This window comes from Eleutherodactylus coqui, chromosome 10, assembly GCF_035609145.1.
Source record: "Eleutherodactylus coqui strain aEleCoq1 chromosome 10, aEleCoq1.hap1, whole genome shotgun sequence".
Taxonomy (NCBI): domain Eukaryota; kingdom Metazoa; phylum Chordata; class Amphibia; order Anura; family Eleutherodactylidae; genus Eleutherodactylus; species Eleutherodactylus coqui.
The window spans coordinates 112,086,041-112,105,273 of record NC_089846.1 but is presented as its reverse complement, the minus strand read 5'-3'; the positions used below and the strand labels follow the sequence as shown (position 1 = coordinate 112,105,273).

Sequence of the window (19,233 nt, the reverse complement as noted above, 5' to 3'; positions counted from 1 at the left end):
CTGCAATGCATATAAAATAAGAAAAAATTGAAGCAACTCTACAAATACTATTGACTACAAATACCCTGCCGCTGTGTATGCAGATCGATGTATCATAATGGGTAAAGATCTACTTGTGTCGTCTGATTATCCCTTCTACCACTTACAACTTGCTAGTGTGTATTCCTATGTGAGGTCTCCCATTTGATCTAGGGGAGGGCAGGCACAAAAGTGATAAGGCACCCTACCTTCATTGATTGCAATGGGTGTCCGGTGAGGATTCGCTCCTGACATGAGGTGCAACTAGCCACCAACAAAAGTAGGGAAACTTTAATTCATTTTACTCCAGGGGACTCATAAACTAAGATGAGGTTATTTAATGAAACAGTCCCTATTAATGTATTTTATGATGTTGTAGAAGTAGCTACATGTCAAAACACGAACGTTTGAAGAATGGTTTTACTTCGTAGTTTATCAACTGCAACTAAATGGGCACTAGCACAACTCGGCGGCCATGACTACCGGCACTGATATTTTTGTTCTACATGAGGCATTTCACTGCTGGTTTCAACTGACTCTAGTGAGTTCATACAGCAGAATTGTTGCAGAATTTTGGCTGTGGAATGCACCCGAAATTCCGCAACACAATACAGTACAATATAAGTAATTAGGGTGTCAACTAACCCCATACACTAGCGGTAGAAGAAATCTGCAGCGGAATATAGGTATGCAGTGGATTTTCAAATCTGAAGCCTGCATTAGTTGGCATGGAAGATCGGCAATAAAATGAGTAAAAATCCACACCAAAATCCACGATGAAGTTATATGCAGAATTCATTGTGGATTTTGGTGCGGATGCTCATGTGGAACATTTCTAAGTGTGCACCTCACTAATAGAACTGCAACAACTGTAGGCACCCTACAGTCTTACTAAACCTCTCAAAAACTGACGACCTGTTTCCGCCCTCTACTAACCGTCCTCATCCTGATATCTCCATCTCAGTGTGTGGTGCCACCATAACTCCCAGCATGCCCGCTGCCTTGGGGTTATATTTGACTCCGATCTCTTCTTTACCCCCTATATCCAATCTCTCACCCAAACATGTCAGCTGCACCTCAAGAACAAAGAAAGAATACGCCCTTTTCTCACCATGGACATGCTAAAAACGCTTACTGTTGGCCTCATCCACTCTCGGCTCGATTATTGCAACTGGCTGCTGATAGGTCTCCCCTACGTCAGACTCTCCCCCCTCCAATCCATCCTGAATGCGGCAGCCAGGTTCATCTTCCTGTCCAGCCGCTACTCGGACGCCTCTGCCCTGTGCCAGTCACTGCACTGGCTGCCCGTTAAATACAGAATTCAATTTAAACTCGCTACCTTCATCCACAAAGCTCTCTGCAGCACTGCACCTCCTTACATTGCTTCCCTCATCTCAATTCACTACCCAGCCCTCCGCTCCGCTAACTAAATCAAACTAAGTGCCCATTTAATTCGAACCCGTCATTCCTGCCTTCAAGACTTCTCCAGAGCAGCACCTGTCTTCTGGAACACGCCACGAAAAGCTATCCGGGCAATCACTGACACACTAAACTTCAGGCGTGCTCTAAAAACGCACCTCTTCAGGGAGGCATAGTATATCCCCTAAACCAAACTCTTCTGTACTCCGCCTGATAACATGCTCCCTGACCTACTGACTGCAGTTCCTGCTAGCCTAATCAACCGGCATCTGCAGTCATACTGACTCCACCACTATACAGCCTGACCATTGTCTATGTGTATAGCATCCCTCACTCTCCACCTCGCCATACCGTGAACATCTCCAGTCCTTTACCTTCTGTATCACCCAATTATTTGTAGTATGCAACCTTTATGTAAACTGTACCGCTATTTTGTACAACACAGGCATATGCTAATTAGCGGTGGACCATCGATTGGGGACTTCACCATCTCTAAGCACCCCGGGCTGTTTACCTCCGTCTTCTGCTCTCTCCCTCCCTCTTCCAGTAAAGAATGTTTGCCTGCTCCTGAGGACATCCCTTTATGACTCGCCTCCCTAGGCACTGGTCCTCCAGTGTACAGATAACATAGTACAAGCCCGCACAACGTGTCAGTAGGTAAATTAAAATCGGCAAACCTTTTGGGGCTGCAGATAGTTTTTTAGTAGCTCACTTTGTAAGTAAGCCGCTGAAAACCTATCCTATAGTTTGATGATGAAACTACGGTATTATGCAAACTGCTTTGCTAACTGGTACAAGTTTTTAAACACATTTTGCAGTTTTGCAATTTTAAAGCCAAATTACCTTGTCGTTAAGGGGTCAATAAGTACATAACAGTCAGATTGGATGGACTTCTTGGTCTTGTTCTGCTGTCGGGACTCTGTGTTCTTAAGCTCTTACATTTGAAAAGCTAACAGTTCACACTTACAGTATAATTTTTAACCTAAGAAAAAGTCCAAGCAGAATCACATATAACTCTTCACCCTGCGATTTACTTACTGCAGCAGATACACGGGGCTCCAAATACTGAAAGATTCTACCGCACCGACTCTCCCAGGGCCCACAGGACCTTCACTAACCTACTAGCTAACCAGGTCATGCTAGCAGTGTGACATGACTGTGCTCTGGACTGTGACATTACTATTATGTCAGAGGCTAGCAACTAACCATTTGACATTATAGTCATGTCATAAGGCTCATTTAGACCTAACCATTCTCGCTCAAAGCCATCTTTTGAGCAAAAATCGTTGGGTCTTACTGCATGGACATCGTGCAGTTTTTGTTAACGAGTCGTTCATTGTTCTCTTTCAGCAAGCTCTGCATAGCCCGCTCAGCTGTACACCGGCTGTGCGCTCCGTGAACACAGCCGGAGTATGCAGAAGACAGCGGTCCAGCTGTCTTCTGTATACTCTGCTCAGAGCGCTCATCTGTACATTGGCTGTGTGCTCAGTAAATACAGCAGGAGTATGCAGAAGACAGCGGTCCAGCTGTCTTCTGTATACTCTGCTCGGAGCGCTCAACTGTACACCAGCTTGTGTGCTCCTTGAACACAGCAGGAGTATGCAGAAGACAGCGGTCCAGCTGTCTTCTGTATACTCTGCTCAGAGCGCTTAACTGTACAATCGGCTGTGTGCTCCGTGAACACAGCAGGAGTATGCAGAAGACAGCAGTCCAGCTGTCTTCTGTATACCCTGCTCGGAGCGTTCAGCCGTACAACACCTGAGCACTCCGAGAAGAAAACAGCTGTATGCAGAAGATAGCGGTCCCGCTTGTCTCCTGCATACAGCGTGAGCCTTCATTTACACACTTATGCAAAGTGAACGCTCAAAATTGTCTCTCAAACTAACGTTTGAGCGAATTTTGAGTGATCATCTTGCGGTGTAAATGCACACAGCGATTATCGCTCAAAAGATGTCTTTTGAGCGACTTTTGAGCGATAATCGTTGTGTCTAAATGGGCCTATAGTCTATGGGCCACCAGAAATCCTGTGATGGGCCTTATGTAGCCCATGGGCCATATGTTCTGCATACCTGATCTAGTAGATATGACCTGCAGTCCTATGTCACACCACAGATAACACTGTGGTAACTGTGAGTATAAATAGTATTAACCTTTTCCAATCCACTGTCTGACCTCTGAAGACATTATGATTTAAGGCTGTACAGCTCCGATGTCGGAAGACGTCTGTCGGGGTTCTCTTACTGTATATTGCCAGCTTCTCTGCTGTCAGAGCCTATCCAACGTGTCATCTCATGCAGTACTGGCTTTAGCCAGCAGATAGCGCCGTTGTATAACGGCAGAAAAAAAGTAAGCCCCCTAGGAAAACCAAGATACAAATTGCATCGGAAAGGGATAATAGATACCCTCTAGATCACACTGCTTGCTGCTTTTCGCTATGCCCAGCATGTGCTGCCGTGTGCTGGGCTGGAGGGAAGTCAGGCACAAGTAGGAGCAGTGAGTGATGAGACCAGGCTGTTTATATCTATTGAAGATAAAGACAAACTGGTACAAACATGTGTTCCTCATAAGTTTTGTGCTAGGTCAACCCAAAATCATAATCAGATTGTGATGATATTCACCTTGCACCTCAAATATCACAGGTCCATAACTGTGTGGTGCTGCAATGATGCAAAAAAAAACGTGTGCAGTTTTACTGTGTGGGCAAATTTCCATGGGGCCATTTTTCCTATGGGCATTTCAGGGAACTGCCTCTGTTAGTACATAGGAACCCCTTTGTTTCATAACTGAACTATATTTCCTATGATTTCCAAATAAAATGTTCTTGTTCATATCTATTTAGAATGTATTATGTCGTTAATCAAAGAATAGTGCCCTCTTCTGGAAACAAACATCCCCTTGTATTTCTTGGCCACTAACATAAGTTCATTCGACATTAGATAGAGTACTTTAATTAGTAGGATGAACATCTTTTAGGAAAATCAGATAGAAACATGTCATGTGAAAATCAGCGATTCTCATACAAGAGATTATATAAGCACTGCTGGTGACACTGGAAGGTCACTTAGTATCGATAACATTTTATTAAGATTACCATTGCGAAAGTGATGATGAAATGCTTCGTCTTAACAAAATCCATTCTAGCAACGGTTATACAATATGTACAAAGCCTCATCGTCTAGTGACATTATCGGATTATGAAAGAAGCCGAGCACTTTAACTTGCCACAATGTGAAGTCTGCATCAAGTTATAACCTAAAAAGGCAAGGTCTAAAGTGAACACAATTGCATTTCACATAACAAGAAGTCTTAGAAAATGGTAGATAAAATACACATCAAATCATGTACATTAGTGTACACATTTACAAACAAGAAAGAGCAATCTGCAAACTCAAAGTGGATTGTTAGAAGCATGAAAAACAGAAGTTTTTATGAAGCAGAAATGAATATAAAACTTTCATCCTCAACTTGTTGATATGTGCACATCCCTCATCCTTGAACAAGTGGGTCAAGTGACTGCTTCACTCCTAATTTAAGGGGGGTGTTCCCATTAGAGGTGAGCGAGCATGCTCGTTTAAGCCTGATTACTTGAACAAGAACCATGCGGTGCTTGGGTAAATTGGAGAGGGAGAGAAAGAGAGAGAGATGGAGATGCTCGGTCGAGTAATCAGTTACTCGACAATCAGGGGCGTAAGTAAAGGGTCAGGGGCTCTGATGCAAAAGGTGAGCTGGGGCTCCCCCCTTCTATCTGTATCTGTACCCGTACCCATACCTAAACCATGCTGCACAGAGACATAACTTGAAGCTTCTGGGCCCCAACGCAAAACTTGTAACAGGGCCCCCAACTATAATGCTTTATTCATAGTACTGGGCTCCCTATATGGAGAAGAGAGGCCTTATGGGCCCCCTAAGGCTCCTGGGCCCGGGTGCAACCGCATCCCCAGCACCCTCTATAGTTACGCCCCTGTCGACAATATCAATGCTCGATCGAGCATCAGGCTTAAACGAGCATGGTCGCTCATCTCTAGTTCCCATCTCAGGAGTCCTATTTCAATATGTCTGTTGACCGAACACTCCTTTGGCCAACAACTATTTCCCTCAGCTTTCTATACACATGAATGCATGGCTTGGCCGATCATTCATATATTTTCAATAGGGAGAGTGGGGAAAGCCGCCATCATAAACTTCTGAAGGCAACTTATCTTCAGCGGGAGAAAAAGGTCGAAGGCTGAACTTCAATATGCCCAATCCTTCTCCGTCACAACATCATCTGTTGGGAAAAGTTGGGAGGTCCCCATTCAATATGAGAGTTATCCACTCTCGCTGAAATTTATGGTTTGGGAAGACTATCGTCTAATGTATATGGGAGCCTTAAGGAATGCACATCTATCCATGAGTCCATTAGCAGCTTAGGTACAACCATTAGGTACAAGACACACCCTTGTCTTCCTTCATAGTATCGTAAAGACTTGAGTCTTCGACTGTAACATTCCCATGGGTCAATGGAATATTTTGTATTTCTTCTTACAAGAAGACCAGAAAATATCAATATAGCCAATCTCTCTTTATTTCATTCACACTAGGTTCAAGAACATACATGACAACACTTTCCATATGTGTAAATACTTTGGTGATTCCTGAAGGGGGGTATTCCTGTGATAGGTAAATTAGGATTATGGAGAATGTCGGTTGTGTGTTTGCTGTTACTTAAAACATGATAAAGAATATGGCTAAGTATTTAATGTGTTCAGTGTACAAAAAGGTTAAAAAACTGTCCAATAAAACGGGCTTGCATTGGCGGCAGTATAAACAATGAAATGAGCTAAAGACGTACGTATGATACAAGGCCAACACGGAGTCGAATTGAAACAAGGGGGTGGGGGGAGGAAAAGCAAGCTATAAAATCAGTAGTATTCTGATGCTTCGAATATGTAGAAAATACTGTTGCATATATTTCGAATATTATTCTGATACATGTGTGAACCGAAAAAAAAATGTGATTTTATAGTTGGATTTTCCTAAATAATTTCATGGATAAACTAAAAAATAAAGTGTTTTACACAATATACACATTTCATTACTTACAAAGAGAAACAAGCTTAGCATTTGTATATTTTAAACCCTGGGATACGGAGGGGTTAGTAGCACCATAAAAAATGTTTTTGTTTTTTTTTTCTTCCAAAACTGCAGCCTTGTTATTTAAAGATACTCAGTGCGTTTCTTCGTATAGCTGATAGGAAAAGTGCCATTTTGGTACTGGAAAAAAAAAAAAAAGACTTCATGTGATCCTCGCCAAAAACATAGCTTTCTCTCCTGGAGGAGGTTTTATCGTTTCCTTAGTCCACTCGTCAGTATGCACCAGACAATCTTCAATATGGCACTTTGGTGAGGTACATTTTAAACAGTATCTGTTTTTTCGCTTTATCTACACAGTAGCACCATTGTCACCGAGGACAATTCAGACCTTTGCACTCTTCCATAGGTGGCCAGTTCACCAAAATGTTACGTCCTCTTCATACATACTTGGCATCGGCTGACGCGCGTTCTCAGGTCACCGGCTTTGAGTGTTTCGGACTGAGGTTTACTAGTAATGAACAGAAAAGAGTCAAGATTTACTCGAAGTACATATCATGACAGCTGTCAGATAACATTAAGGTCCACATTGACATAAGATAGGAAGCCTGTGTTTGTTCGCTACTGTAAGTCCAAGAACCTGAATATGGCTCTCGATGCTGTAGAATGAGTCAACATAATGGAGAAATCTAGGCAGTTGCTCGTTGGAAATTGCTTTTCCAGCTAACTATCTGGGGTCATTAATAGAGATGAGTGAGTATATTCGCTAAGGCACATTACTCGAGCGAGTAGTGCCTTAGCCGAGTATCTCCTCGCTCGTCTCTAAAGAGTCGGGGGCCGGCGCGGGTGACAGGTGAGTTGCGGGGGGCAGCGGGGGGGGGGGGAGCTGGGTGGAAAGAGGGAGAGAGAGATCCCCCCCGTTCCTCCCCGCTCTCCACTGCCGCTCCCCGCCCCTCACCGGCCCCCGAGACAAGCGGGGAGATACTCGGCTAAGGCACTACTCGCTCATCTCTAGTCATTAACTCTACTAGATTTTTGACACTACAAAATCACTGATTGTCCTTGGAGCACTGGCATAAAAAGAGACAAGCACAAAAGGTAATAGGGAACATAATTGACTTACCTAAACATTTCAGAAAATTCCACGGTGGCCAGCCAGAAACTATATGAGTTGGCATAGTAATTGCAGGTGCCACGACCATGACATTCAATGAAAGGTGCTGAACGGAATTCCTCTAAACATGATCCAGGAGATGCTAAAGCTTGTCCTGAACCTTCTGCACCGGCACTTGTATGCTACGACAGACAGAGAAAGACTTCAGTTATTGTATTATTCCAAAATAACCCTTGTTTGGGGCATTAGTATTCTATAGAAGGAGCTTGGCCAATCTGTTAGGACAACATTAAAGGGGTTGTACAACGATCAGACTTTATCCCCTACTACATGATATGGGATAATTCACAGATCAGGTGGGGTCTGACCAATGGGAACTCTGCCGATCTTGAGAATGGGGCGCTGGCACATCTCGAAAATTGGACGGCTGCAGTTGCACATGCGCGCTGCTACTCCATTCCCTTCATCAGAGATAGCAGAAGGTGTGAACTCGGCTATCTTCAGCAATTCGACTGAAGTAAACAGAGCATCAGTGCACATATGTGAGGCTTCATTCTCAAGAATCAAGTATGGGGGGGGTTGCCTGTGTTGCCAGTGCCTGAGATCGCTGTATAAGCGATAAGGCATGGCAGGGCACTGCCCTGCCATGCCTTATCACAGCGATCATCAGGGCAGTACTGTAAGTGCCACAGAGGGACACAAATTGTGTAAAAAAAAAAAGCTTAAAGGAGATGTCCCGCGCCGAAACGGGTTTTTTTTTTTTTTAAACCCCCCCCCCCGTTCGGCGCGAGACAACCCCGATGCAGGGGTTAAAAAAACCACCCGCACAGCGCTTACCTGAATCCCGGCGGTCCGGCGTCTTCATACTCACCTGCTGAAGATGGCCGCCGGGATCCTCTGTCTTCATGGACCGCAGGGCTTCTGTGCGGTCCATTGCCGATTCCAGCCTCCTGATTGGCTGGAATCGGCACGTGACGGGGCGGAGCTACACGGAGCTACACGGAGCCCCATAGAGAAGAGGAGAAGACCCGGACTGCGCAAGCGCGGCTAATTTGGCCATCGGAGGGCGAAAATTAGTCGGCACCATGGAGACGAGGACGCCAGCAACGGAGCAGGTAAGTATAAAACTTTTTATAACTTCTGTATGGCTCATAATTAATGCACAATGTACATTACAAAGTGCATTATTATGGCCATACAGAAGTGTATAGACCCACTTGCTGCCGCGGGACAACCCCTTTAATAAAATGAATTAAAAAAAAAGGAAAGAAAAACCCTTTTTTTATGCTTTTTCTCATATTAGCATAAAAAAAGGTTAAAGAAAAATTAAAACCCCACATATTTGGTATTGTCGCGTCCGTAACGATGCGTACAATAAGTTGCACATGCTTTTGACTGTGCATGGAAAAAAGTGTTTAAAAAAAATGCTGCAAAACTGCTAATTTTTAGCATTTTGCCTTCCTAAAAACACAATAAAAGTGATCAAAAAAGCCGTATGTACCTTAAAATGGTACCAATAAAAACTACAGCTCATTTCGCAAAAAATAAGCCCTCCGTACATAAAAAAATATAAAAAAGTTACAGGACTTTGAATGCAGCGATTTAGAAAAAAAAAAGATTTCCAAAAAAAGGGTTTTTATTGCAGAAAAGTGGAAAAACCTTTAAAAAATGTAAGAATTTTGGTATCGTTTTAACCGTACCGACACGCAGAAAAAATGGAATTTCTCATTTATGCTGCATGATTAACGCTGTAAAAAAAAAAAAAAAATCTATGGCAGAATTGATGTGTTTTCTCTCCCTGCTATCATAAAAAAAAAAAAAACGAAAATATTTACAATATAGTCAATGTACCCAAAAATGTACACGCAAAAAACAAGCCCTTATACGGCCGCGTCGATGGAAGAATAAAAAAGTTATGACTTTTGATAAATGCAGAAGAAAATCCGCCAAAAATTGTTGCGTCCTTAAGCCCAAAATAGGCCGTGTCATGAAGGGGTTAAAGGTATATATGCACTTTCAATAGCTGTCAGCTGAATAAAACAGTTATTTCTCCCAACTCCCCTATATACATGAATGCTCGGTTTGGCCTGGCATTCATGTGTTTTCCGTGAGGACAGCGGAGAATGGCCCGGCAGACATCTTTGATGGAATCTCATGGAAAAACTGTTTTTGAAATTCAACTCTTGATCCTTCTCCCTATTCACATACCACAGTCATCCAGCATCATTGAAATTGGCGGGTGTGAACGACTTTTGCTTAAAGGGGTTGTCCCACAAAACAAAGTACAGTTAAACACTTCTGTATGGCCATATTAATGCACTTTGTAATATACATCGTGCATTAAATATTGGCCATACAGAAGTTATTTACTTACCTACAGGGGGTCCCCCCCCCCTGTGCTGGCGTCCCCGTTTCCATGGCGCCGACCAAACTTCTCCTCTGGTCGCTGGATCAGTCGCGCTTGCGCAGAGACGATTGCTCTTCTGGATGGTCCGGGCTCACGAGCTGCGTCCTGGCTCCTCCCTCGACCGCCCTCTTCACCGCATCATCACGTAGCTCCGCCTTCGTCACGTGGTGCCGATCAGCCAATGGGGTGGCTGGAATCGGCAGTGGAGCGCAGACTGCAGAAGAACATCCACGGTGCACCATGGGAGAAGACCCGCGGTGCACCGTGGGAGAAGACCAGCGGCGCCATCTTGGACAGAAGATTTTTTAAAGTTGGGATTCAGGTAAGAGAATTTTTTTTTTTTAAATAACGCATGGCAGCGGTATTCCTTTGCAGTTACTGGGGACTGGGCAAAAATGTTTTTTACTGTTTAGGCGCGGGACAACCCCTTTAATGTGCATGAGGGTCTACATTTTCTAGAGCAATATACTACATGAAAACAAGTTATGTGCAAAATTTAGCTTGTAGTCAGGACTGCTTTAATGACCAAGTGGGCCCAATGCATGGGTATTAAAACTGTCCCCCTCCACCATCACCCTGCCCCATATTTGTCTATGGCTAAAATTTAATAAACACTAATACTCACCTAACCCAGCAGACTGTACTCTTCGATGTGGCTTTCCTGCACTGTCCCTCACTTCCGGATCCAGGGGTCATAAGCCTGTCTAAGCAGATGACTGTTACGACCAATCACTGGCCTCAATGCGTACTGAGGCTGCTGATTGGCCACAGCCGTCATGTGTTTAGATAGGCACATGACCAATGAATCTGGACGTAAACAGAGACAGCGGGGATCAGAGCATGCAAGAGGCGAGTATAACTAATTTATTATGTTTTATATTCCTCTATACTTTTCAACAGTATCCGCGTCCTGAGCATGCAGACACAGCTGAAAGGGTGCCACTACCACGGTCTGCCCTATGGTTATGGAAGCCCTGCTTGTAGTAGTAGTTGGGCCATATTATCACAGTATGCTCCATAGCCTCTCGGGCTCTATTAATAAATATGAATCATGGGAAAGTGCCTTCCGCACTATTTTTTAATCTCTAATCAGCAAGTCCATGTGTGTACCATATAAACTATACCAATTCACAGCATGGGATTTTAATCATAGACACGGGAGGGAAATCCACTTTTTAAGCTGTATGCAACAGATACAAGAGCGGGAGGTGTATTACATTACCATCATGAAGGAATATCCAATCCAAAGAGATGACCAGCCTTGCGGACATTGTGGAATCTGAATGGTTTGACTGTGAATGGCAATCACCATGGCAGGAGCTTCACAAACTGAGCATCTGCATGTATAAAAAAATAATGGAGGTGAAAAAGGAAACTACTGCAAGAGATACCACGTTTCCCTGAAAATAAGACATACCCTGAAAATAAGACATAGCATGATTTTCCAGAATTTTTGAGGATGCAAAATGATTTTTCAGGCTTTTTGAGGATGCTTGAAATATAAGCCCTACTCTAAAATTAAGACTGCTAACAGTTAATTGAAAAAGTCAATTTAAATAGTGTCCAGGCAGCTATGCGTGTAAAAAAGTAAAACCTTTTTGAACAAAAATTAATATAAGACACTGTCTTATTTTTGGGGAAACACGGTATGTGCTATACCCCTAAATAGTCACATACAATGCGTTCAGAAAGTCTTCAGATCCTTTCACTTTTTTACATGTTGTAGTTGTGTACAGATTTTCCCCCATCATTCTGCATTCAGTACCCCATAGTGACAAAGTGAAAACACAATGTTAGAAATCTTTTTAAAAAAAAAAACTAACATTTTCGATTGACATGAATATTCAGACACTTTGGTGTGACACTTAAAATTTAGCTCTGGGGCTTACCGTTTTTTAATGTTTCCACACCTTCATTGGAGTTCACCTGTGACAAATTCAGTTGATTGGACATAATTTTAAAAAACAGACCCCTGTCTATATAAGGTCTTACAGCTCACAATGCATATCAGAGCCAAAACCGAGCCATGAGGGGGAAAGAACTGCCTGTAGAGTTCAGAGACAGGATTGTGCGGAGGCACAGATCTGTCAAAAGCTACAAAAATTTTCTGCTGCACTGAAAGTTCTCAAAAGCAAGTATGCATCCATAATTCTTAAATGTAAGACGTTTGGAACAACCAGAACTCTTCGTAGAGCTAGCCGGCCTACAAAAACTAAGCAATCGCAGGAGAAGGGTCTTGGTAAGAGAAATGATCAAGAACCCAATAGTCACTCTAGTTGAGCTCCGAAGATCCTGTGTGCAGATGGGAGAAACTTCCAGAAAGTCAACCATCACTGCAGCGCTCCACCAATCTGAGCTTTATGGTAGAGAGGCCTGAAAGAAGCCTCTCCTCAGTAAGAGACACATAAAAGCTCACCTGGAGTTTGCCAAAACGCACCTAAAGGACTCTCTGAGAAACAAGATTCTCTGGTCTCATGAAACCAAAGTTGAAGCCTTTTGGCCTCAATTCTATGCATTATATCTGGAGGAAACCAGGCGCTGCTCATCACCTTTCCCCATCCCAACAGTCAAGCATGGTGGTGTCAGCATCATGGTCAGGGTTGACGAAAAGCTGAATGGAGCAAAGTACAGAGATATTCTCAATGAAAACCTGATCCAGAGTAAGAGGGGCCTCAGACTAGGCAAAAGGTTCACCTTCCAAAAAGACAATGACCCTAAGCACACAGCCAAGACAACACAGTAGTGGCTTGGAGACAACTCTGTGAATGTCCTTGAATTAAACCAAATCGAACCCACAGCCCTAACTTGAATCCAATCTCTGGAGAGACCAGAAAATAGCTGTCCAGAGACGGTCCCCATCCAACCAGAAAGAACGTGAGAGGATGTGCAGAGAAGAACGGCAATAAATCCCCAAATCCAGGTGTGTAAACCTTGTAGCATCATACCTAAGACGACTGGAGCCTGTAATCACTGCAAAAGGTGCTTCAACTAAGTACAGAATATAGGGCGTGAATACTTATGTCAATGCAAAATGTTAGTTCTTCACTTTAAAAAAAAAAAAATTACTAATATTTTTTACATTTACCTCCACTTTGTCATTATGGGGTATTTAGTGCAGTATGGTGGGGAAAACTTGATTTTTTTTTTTTGAAATTTACACAAGGCCAGAACATAAAATGTAAAAAAAAGTGAAAGGGTCTGAAGACTTTACCAATGCATTGTATATAAAGAAACAACATCTCTTTAAGAGCTCTTTTACACGGGCGCTGTGTAGCCGCGTGCATGGTTCGTGGCTACACTGCTCTAAATAACACGTGAACAGGCTAATTCAGGTTACTGGAAGTAGTCCGTTCACACGATCCAAGGTGCTGGCAGCTCCCATAGGAGTGTATGGAAAGCACACAGCAAAGATAGAACAGGTCCAATCTTTGCACGCACCTCGAGTTTCACTCGAATGACCATCTTTGTCAGATGCGCGAATTCCACACCTCTAACAATCGTCCATGTGAACGCTTCGGTATTAGTGTATCTTGACGCCACCAGGAAGTCCAGGTGGAGTCAAGATTGACAGGGTGCTGACGCCCCCGGCACCTGATTGGATGAAGAGCAGGCTGGCCTGTAGGTCCTGGAAGGCCAGTAAATGCAGCAGAAACTTGCATAAAGCATCCCCCGCAGCAACAGCTGCAAGGGGTTTCCTCGGTAGGGACACAAAAGCTGGAATTCCCCCAGAGTAAAAAGTGTCTGCTCCCGCGCCGCCGCTGCCCCCCCAGAGGCGCCCCCTCCCCCATGTCACAGGCGATGTCATTTTCAGCCCCATGCAGGGAGGCCGACATGGTCACCGGCAGACACAGTATGAGCTGGCGTTCGCACAGAGCAGGAACACAGGCCGGCCACGGCCGGCAAGCGACAACCGCTCCACTCTCCCACCTTTTAGAGTAGCGCCACTGCAGGGAGCCCACATGACCGTCAGGAGAGACTGTGAGAGGCGGCAAACGCACAGTCCTGAAAATAAACGCCAGACCTGGTCCCCAAGCGCCCAGCACTGCACACCACACCCACCCCATGTAATTTTGTAATGTGTGCCGCTGCAGGGAGGCGAGAGGGCCGGCGCCACCGACACTGTCTGCCGCCGCTGGCAGCGTCCAGGAGCACAGCAGCGATGACATTGCTGCGCACAACGGAGGCATCGTTCTCGGGGGGGCTGCCAAATGTAGCATAGGTCCCGGACAGCCTGGAAGCATACAGCTGCGGGACAGTCACACGAAGCCGGGTAAGAGGGCTGCAGCACAGCGCTCTGCCATTCCTGCAGGTTGCAAGACCTTGCCCTATTTCACCATTCCGGAACTGGAGGTGTGAAAGGGGCGTTTTCCCTCTCAAACCCCTAGCTTCCGGTGGTGTCAAGATACACTAATACCAACGCTACCCATTGATTCCTATAAAAGAGTGTTCTGTGCGCACCTCTCATGCGGGCAAACAGCGCCCGTGTGAATGAGGCCTAAAGCTTTTGCAGTAATCTAATTTTTATCATTTTGTTGTACAATTTTTTTTTCAAAGTCCATTTATAACAGTCGGAAATGGTATTTGGGTTGGACCTACCGGCATTGTCCCTTGATGAGCCGACCTACTGGCATTGTCCCTTGATGAACCCGTCTACCACCCTCGCCTCTTATCCCATATATTAGTAGAATTACATGTACTGTTTATATAAACTCGATGTGGCTACACTTATAGCAACAGCTTGGCTGGAAGACATGCCAAACAATTCATCTGCAACATTGCTTTCTCCATATGCTAACAAAGGTGACTAATATGAAGCAATATGTTGGGTTTGAATCCGGAAGCAAAAAGATAGTATTCCAATGCATGATAATGGAGCCAATTGTGATTCACGGCCAAGCTGAATGGATGAATTCCTGGTCATATATCCTACTCATTCATATAGATGACCACTATTTCTCTTGTCTAGATATCTTACGTATACTTCTCGGAGACAAAAGCAATTTTATTCTACAGATGTTATGTTAATCCTGCGATCATTTGGCATGCAGGCATTCTGTTCTATCTGTAATCATTCACCATTACAATAAATTCAATCTGCTCAAAACCTCATTGTATTTTCATCTGTTTGGAACAAATACAGAGTTACAGCAGACTCTGTTCTCTACTTCCCGCTATATCATGCCTTGGGCATTATATGAATTAGATTGTGTGGGCTATCCTGGTGAATGAAGTCCCTGTGACACTAATCTCTTGTAATCATTCATAACCAATGTACTGGCAACTGGCAGCTTTCCCGTTCTTCAATGATTTCACAGAACGTTTCTCATGAGGAAAGTGAACGTGTTTCTAACTACATGGTTGTTCACACGGCCATTTCCATGCATGCATGCAATGATTTTACATGAGTCTAACACAGAAATGTACAAGTATAGGTTTAATGAAAAGACTCAAGCCTTGCAATGTAGACTCTATGAAAGGGGACCTGTCAGCAAGATCATTCTACCCAAGCTGTCCTATATAGACACAAGACCTGTCAATCAAAGGGAGCTGGCTGCAACCCAGTGTTAAAACTACTTGTTTACTAAGATGCGGTAGCGCTTTTTAATTAAATACGTTCTTGTAGGCTATTTTTATTGATGACCTATTCTCAGGATAGGCCATTAATAGTTGATTGACTGGGGTCGGCCTCTCAGAATCCTGACTAATGTTACAGGCAAAACACAGGGTATGGAACAGAGGTAGACAGCTCTGATCTCTGTGTAGTGGCCAGTGCTGGTAATTGCAGCGTATTAAAATAAATGAGAGATGTACCTGGAATTATCAGTGCTGGCTACTACGCTGGGGTCGGAGTGATCCGCTTTTGCTCCGTACCCTATGTGTTTTGACGATGACAGTGGGTGACTGAACAGCTACTTGGCCAGGGTTCTGAGTGGCGCACTCCAGCTGATCAACTATTGATGGTGTATCCTGGGAAAAGGTCATAAAAAAATTGCCTGGAAAACCCCCTTAATCCCTTTGTGACCGTTAATACACCTTTTGACGCCTGTATTGGCCCCCGTGATCTCTCTTCATACACCACGGGCGCTGGCTGTTTTTCACTGCCGACACCAGGTGACAACAGCCCCGATAAGCTGCACAGCTCATCGGAGCTATTAGCCCTTTAAATGCCGCTGTCAATTCTGACAGCGGCATTTAAATACATCCCCCCGCGAGGAGATCACAGGGAGCTGTGCGAATGTCATGGCAGCAGGGGGCCTTCTGAAAGGCCCCAGAGCCGTAATGGCAGAATGCCTATCAGGCCATCCCCGTGGGGTGGCTTGATAGACTGCCTGTCAGATACCAGTATGATGTAATACTATGGCATTACATTATACTGCAGGAGCGATCAAAGCATCGAAAGTTGTTGTCCCCTCAGGGGGCTAAAAAAAAAGTAAGAAAGGGAACAATAAAGTTTTGGTAATTATTATGCTTCCATAAAAGTCCGATCTATCAAAGTAATGCATTATTTACCCCACACGGTGAGCATTGTTCGAAAAAAAAATTTAAGAAATAAAGAACACCAGAAATGCGCTTTTTTGGTCACCCTGCCTCCAAGAAAAAATACAATAAAAAGCGATCCAAAATGGTACCAACACAAACTAAAGGACGTCCAGCAAAAAATGAGCCCGCAAACAACTGTGCCAACGAAATAAACATGAAGGTTATTGCACGTAAAAGATGGCGACAGAAAATAATTTTAAAAAAGTGTAACGTCTTTGAAAAAAATTAAAAGTAGTACAACAAGAAGAAAAAAACTATTCAAGTTCGGTATCGTAGCAATCGTACTGACCCATAGAATAAAGTTATGTCATTCTTGTTGCAGTTTGTGCGCCGTAGAAATAAAACGCACTGAAAGATATTGGAATTTTGTGTTTTTTTCCATTTTACTCCGCTTAGAATTTTTTAAAGTTTTTTAGTAAACTTTATATGGTACATTAAATAGTAGCATTGAAAAATACAACTTGTCCCACAAAAAAAAAGCCCTCAGACAGCGACGTTGATGGATAAATAAAGGAGTTATGATTTTGTAAAAGGGGGAGAGGAACAAAAACGAAAATAGAAAATGGAAAAAAACCTCGGTCACTAAGGGGTTAAGGATAGCTGATCATAATGATTGACCCGTCACTAAGCACCCGGCTGCTTTCACATCTGCATTGGGGGTTCCATTTTCCTTCTCCATTCAGAGAGCAGGGAAAGGGAATACCCTGGCCCAATGGGTGCGCTTATGATGGAACCGAACAGCTCTTTATCTGCAGTCACAATTATTAATCAGATTTTCTAGGATAGGATATCCAAGTCCAGGACCCACGCCAATCATGACAGCCCCTTCATTGTCTAATCAGGCACAGCGACATAGTGTGGTTGTGCCTGGTACTGTAGTTCTGCCTCATTCACCTTAAGAGGACAAGCTGTAGTATCGGCAACAGTCACACCTGTATGTTACTTATTGTTCTGTTGATTAGTGGGCATCCGGGGGGCAAAGAGGGTCAGAATAGGCCTTTAATAGAAAACCCTTTAAAATCTATATATGACAAAGAGTTATATTTTTATTCTACTTTTGTGCCCCCCACCCCAAACTCTATTTGGTAAATACACCTACCATAGTGATGGAGCACTATTTTGGCATTCCAGCACTTCAGCATTTGACAGGTTATGTCACCAAGACTTCTAGCCCAGTGACGTCCCATAAACATGTCATGCGGCCATCTACTTTAGAAGCCCTGACAGGTTAAAGGGACGTCATTGATACATCCTGTGTTGGGCTTCCAGTTGATTGCAACAGTCACATGTTTCAACATTTAGTAACAGAGTTGTTTACCGGCTTATAAATGGCTGAATGTCTCTCCCCCGTAGTGGCTCCATGTTCTGTGGCATTGGTTCTGGCGTAGACAGCCAGTAGGAGTAATCATTTCTTGATGCAAAATTGCACACATTATTGATGTTGCAAAACATGAAAGGCATTGTGCTAAAACGCCTGAGACAGCTACCAGCGGTGCCTGAAATGAAAGAGTTCAGCTCTGAGTTACAGCAGGCAGACACGTTCGCACAATATTTACGTAGCCTACAACTTTACATAAAGGAAACTGTCTGATTTTGAGTTTGCCGGAAGTAAGGATGGACATACATGTCAGAGGTATTGTAGAGATGAAATCCAACTCCCTGAAATTCGTCTCCATCAATGTCTGCCATTGGGTAAAAGTCAAGAGGCCCCATACACATTCGATGATTGGCCATACCCGCCTAAATCGGCACTTTCAGCTGGTATACATCTAACATGTATGGCCACCTTTCGTCATAACACTTAATTCGTTTTAGAAAGACTTCTGTGATTGATAATTGACTTGGTTTATGCAATAAGCAGCAATATTATTTTCTCACAATAGCCTACATCTTACCCAAGTCCTGTCCATGTGCCCGTTCATTCCCCTGTACATAAAGAAGAGAATACCCATCGTAGATCCTACTGGTACCCAGAGGACATGCTGGTGATTCTGTTGCCTGACTGTGGCGGGTTATGAGGAATCCATGAGCTACAGATCCCAAGCCAGGTGAACCAGGAGGGCCTTGCAATCCATCGGGACCAGGGGGGCCTTGGTTTCCTCTTGAACCTATTGATATATTTATAAAAAATGTCTGACATGGGATAGAATGCAACTCATGCAATATTAGGCTTGTGAGGTCTACTTTACTTTAACTATTAGGTTTAATCATTTCCAGTTTCTTCAGGGTGACCTGACAACTCTCAAGCCTTTCACATCTATCCGACACCATAAGAAGCATACAGATTACCTATATAAGCCATCATGTTTTCAGGTCATCCTATCGATAGGTTCAATGTTAGTGTAACAACATGACCACTTATTAAAAAATAAATTTCTTATTAGGTAAAAATAGAAGTTACCTGGCTGACCCGGCAGACCCCGGTCACCTTTACGTCCTGGCTGGCCCTCAAATCCTGGTAGCCCTTCTCTGCCAGAATCACCAGAAGGCCCTGGTGGACCTTTTAGAAGACAAAACAATGTATACTCAAAGAAAGTTTTTAATAGATTAACAGAAATCTGTAAATGATGCAAAATATGCTAGGTTTTACCTAAATGCCTGTGATTCCCTTACTGCCCTTTTTAATAAACTGCTATGAAATTCTTAACCCCTTAAGGACATGGCC

The 19,233-nt window shown here is 43.7% G+C and overlaps 1 protein-coding gene across 1 annotated transcript in view; it reads right to left on the bottom strand.

Annotated features, from left to right (window-relative positions):
• Positions 1 to 5,977: 5,977 nt before the first annotated feature.
• Positions 5,978 to 19,233, bottom strand: part of COL4A5 (collagen type IV alpha 5 chain) — a 173,344-nt gene continuing 160,088 nt past the window's right edge. Inside the window, exons 46-51 of the mRNA XM_066581716.1 lie at positions 18,970 to 19,068; positions 18,464 to 18,676; positions 17,887 to 18,064; positions 11,251 to 11,365; positions 7,631 to 7,803; positions 5,978 to 7,018 (exon numbers count right to left, since the gene is read on the bottom strand). Of these exons, the coding sequence (XP_066437813.1) occupies positions 6,937 to 7,018; positions 7,631 to 7,803; positions 11,251 to 11,365; positions 17,887 to 18,064; positions 18,464 to 18,676; positions 18,970 to 19,068 (860 nt within the window). The 3' untranslated portion in view covers positions 5,978 to 6,936. The remainder of the gene's footprint in view (positions 7,019 to 7,630; positions 7,804 to 11,250; positions 11,366 to 17,886; positions 18,065 to 18,463; positions 18,677 to 18,969; positions 19,069 to 19,233) is intronic.